The sequence below is a fragment of the Mus pahari genome, chromosome 9 (genome assembly GCF_900095145.1).
Source record: "Mus pahari chromosome 9, PAHARI_EIJ_v1.1, whole genome shotgun sequence".
NCBI classification, from domain to species: Eukaryota; Metazoa; Chordata; class Mammalia; order Rodentia; family Muridae; genus Mus; species Mus pahari.
In genome coordinates this window covers 23,887,426-23,890,695 of record NC_034598.1, presented here as the reverse complement: position 1 = coordinate 23,890,695, position 3,270 = coordinate 23,887,426, and the positions used below count along the sequence as shown (strand labels likewise).

The 3,270-nt window shown below is 47.3% G+C and overlaps 1 protein-coding gene across 1 annotated transcript in view; it reads right to left on the bottom strand.

Annotated features, from left to right (window-relative positions):
* Positions 1 to 1,897, bottom strand: part of LOC110326481 (E3 SUMO-protein ligase RanBP2) — a 47,007-nt gene extending 45,110 nt beyond the window's left edge. The window contains exon 1 of the mRNA XM_021204962.2: positions 1,725 to 1,897. Within this exon, the coding sequence (XP_021060621.1) occupies positions 1,725 to 1,796 (72 nt within the window). The 5' untranslated portion in view covers positions 1,797 to 1,897. The remainder of the gene's footprint in view (positions 1 to 1,724) is intronic.
* Positions 1,898 to 3,270: the final 1,373 nt, after the last annotated feature.

Genomic DNA, 3,270 nt, shown 5'->3' with positions numbered 1-3,270 from the left:
TAAATGCCACAAAAGTGAACAATGGAACTAGTTAAAACAAAAAATTTCTTATAGTTGTCATACTATCCAAATCAATAATAAACAACCCAACCAACCTTAGATAAAGTAATATTTAAAAAAAAAAAAAATGGTAGCAGGATGTGGTGGCACACACCTTTAATCCCAGAACTGGGGAAGAAGAGGCAGGTGGATCTCTGTGAGTTTGAAGCCAGCCTGGTCTACACAGTGAGTTCCAGAACATAATAGAAATTCTGTCTCAAAACAAAGAAAAACAACTCAAAAGTCCTATTTGAATACATAGAGACTTTGAAATGGTTCCTAACACAATGTAACAACTATTTACACATTTACATAGTATTAGATACTATTACTTTAGTATGCTTTATCTGAAATGCTTGGCAGTTTTAGATTTCAGGGTCTTGTTTTTTTTTTTTAGTGTTTGTTTTTTAGATTTTTAAATATCTTCAAGCATGTTACATATCCTGGTAACAAATCCCAAATCTAAATATAAACACATTTATCTAAAATGTACACCTTATAGACAGAAACCTGAAAGCACTTTCATATAATTCTTGTACCCTGGCATTCTGATTTTGATCCATCAGAGGAAACTAGGTGTAAAATTTCCCACTTTTGGCATACCAGCACTAAATGAACTTGAGACTTTTAAAATCGCTTTGGATTTGATTGGGGGAGGGGTTGTAGATTTACTGGACTGGATTATTTAGCCCGCAGAAGCCATCTAAAGAAGAGGCTTTAAAGTAAGTAACAACAACCAAAAAAAAAACCATTTGACTTGTATGTTCATGAACTTTGGTATACATAGATGACCATAAAACCTTCAAAGACAGAATGTAAAAAATAATATACAACTGAATTGGGCGTTTGTAAACAAAAATTGAAGCCCAGACTCTTTGTATCTCAAAGTCTTTCCTAAATGTTTAACACGAACCATCCTTAGTAACACTAACAAGGACAAAATGCCGTTTACTGATGAAGAGTCTATACTGTACCAAGTTAGTTTACAAACGGCAGAACTTGATTGTTCAACACCACCTCCCCCCCTCCAAAAAAAAAAGAAAGAAAGAAAGAAAAAGAAAAAAAAAAACCCTGAGTGTAGAGCCTCTGTACATCTCTCTCCACCGGCCAACACTCTCTAAGAACCCAAAATAAATACAACACGTTAATGAATTAAACCCGCACACGAAACACGTTACGAAATAACGTCAGAAATGTTAAGGTATTGCAGCTACCGCCTAGGAGGCATTCCGACTAGCAGCCTCCAAAAGGGGTTTGGGGAAGCGGGGCACAGCACTAGAAGACTTCAATTAGGGCCTTCCGTGTCGTTTGTGCTGACGCGCCCTTCCTTCGCGCCCTGCTTGGTCCGTGGAGCCACCCACACAAGCGTACAAGGCCACCGCCGCGCGGCGTCAGCCTCCCCGGGAGACGCGGCAGCCGTGTCAGGGCCTAGCTATCCCGGAGACGGACGGCGCCGGCCGGGCGAACCCCGCAGAGCGCCCCACGCCGGCCTACGGAGCCGAGGCCGAGGAAGCCGGCCCCGAGTGGAAACGCTAAACGCTGGCGGCCGCAGTCCCCACGCCTCCGGTGCTCAGCAGCGCCACGCCGCCCGCGGCCGCCTCCACTCCAGCGGGGAGTCGAGGCCGCCGGGAGCCGTGACGCCGGCGCCGCCGCCACCGCCGGCCCGGCCAGGCCGACCCGCTTACCTCTCGGGGCGACGGGGCGGAGCCCTGCACCGAGGCGATGTAGCGCTCCACGTCGGCCTTGCTGCGCCTCATCGCGCCGCGGACCAGGCTCCCCGGGAGCGGCAGACAGGCCAGCCCTGGGGCCTCCGGCGGCTGCGGGCTCCGGGAGCTGAGCGCCGAACACCGGTGACGCAGCTCCGTCGCGGGCGGATGGGGACGGAGCGTCATCACTGTGCGCCGCGCTGCGGCCCGGCGCGCCTGCCCCTCCCGCGCGCGCTCCAGACCACGTGACCGTCTCGCCCAGGCTCGAGCCTCACTTAACTCCCTTTCCCCGGGAACGGCTTTCTAGATTCCACGGGTGCCACGTCACAAAGCGGGCCTAAAACGGCAGTGCTGCTGGCCGTGCCCTAATCAATCCGACTTTTCGGGTGCTGCATCTGGTCAACAGTTGATTTCCTTCTAAAGAGACCAACGTCATCATTGCCGTCGGTTTCCGTAGAACCAAGGTTAATATTGGCTGGACAGTGTCTTTCTGCTCAGATAAGCCGGAGTGGAAATATTAGCGTTACATGATGAGATGCAGCTCACGGGGTAATTGACGGTTAGGGGCGGAGGAGGAAGTGGTGGCTTTCCTGACTAACAGAAACAGGCTTCACGAGGTTTTGAGGAATGATGACTTTAGGTTTCTGTTTGGGGAAGAAGCCACAATTGCCTTCTGGGGCCTGTTTTGTGACTTAACAAAGAGTAGAACAGATTATATTAGAATATTAAAAGTAATCTCTTCGTGCTGGAGAGATGGCTCCGCAGTGAAGAGCGCTTGCTGGTCCTGTGAAAGACCAGAGTTCAGTTCTCAGCAGCCCGTTCCAAGGCATCTATCTAAATCCGGATTCTGACCCCCGTAGAACCCACGCACACACGTCCTCATGTACACACACAAAATAGGTTTTTGTTTTTGTTTTTGTTTTTGTTTTTTTTTTTTGAGTAATAGTCTCAAGATTGTGAATAAACTTGAAAACGACAACTGCTGAAAAGAATCTTTGTCTGCAAAGACTGATCAAAACCGCAGGAGAGGTTACAGTGGTGCCGGTCCAGATGTTAAATACCTTATTGACAGTTCCAAAGGATACCCCACTCATCCCCCCAAAATGCCACCCACTCCAAAATTGGATCTAACTCGAAAAACAAAAAAAAAAAAATTTTTTTTAAATTATTTGGGGGGGTGGAGACAGGGTTTCTCTGTATAGCCCTGGCTGTCCTGAAACTCACTTTGTATACCAGGCTGGTCTCGAACTTAGAACTATCTGCCTCCTGAGTGCTGGGATTAAAGGCGTGCGCCACCACGCGCAGCTCACCACCCGTTTTTTTATGTCCTCCAACCTTTATATCGTGCAATTATCGACCTCAAAACGTCTTCCTAGACCCTCGAATATTGTTTAGATATTTTTTAGATCCTCCTAACTTAAGCTTTTATATCCTCAGACCTTGCACAAAGTTTACACCTTTTTTTAATCCAGTTTTTTTTCATGAGATGTATGTGGGTGGTTGATCATAAGGGAAGAGAAAGAAA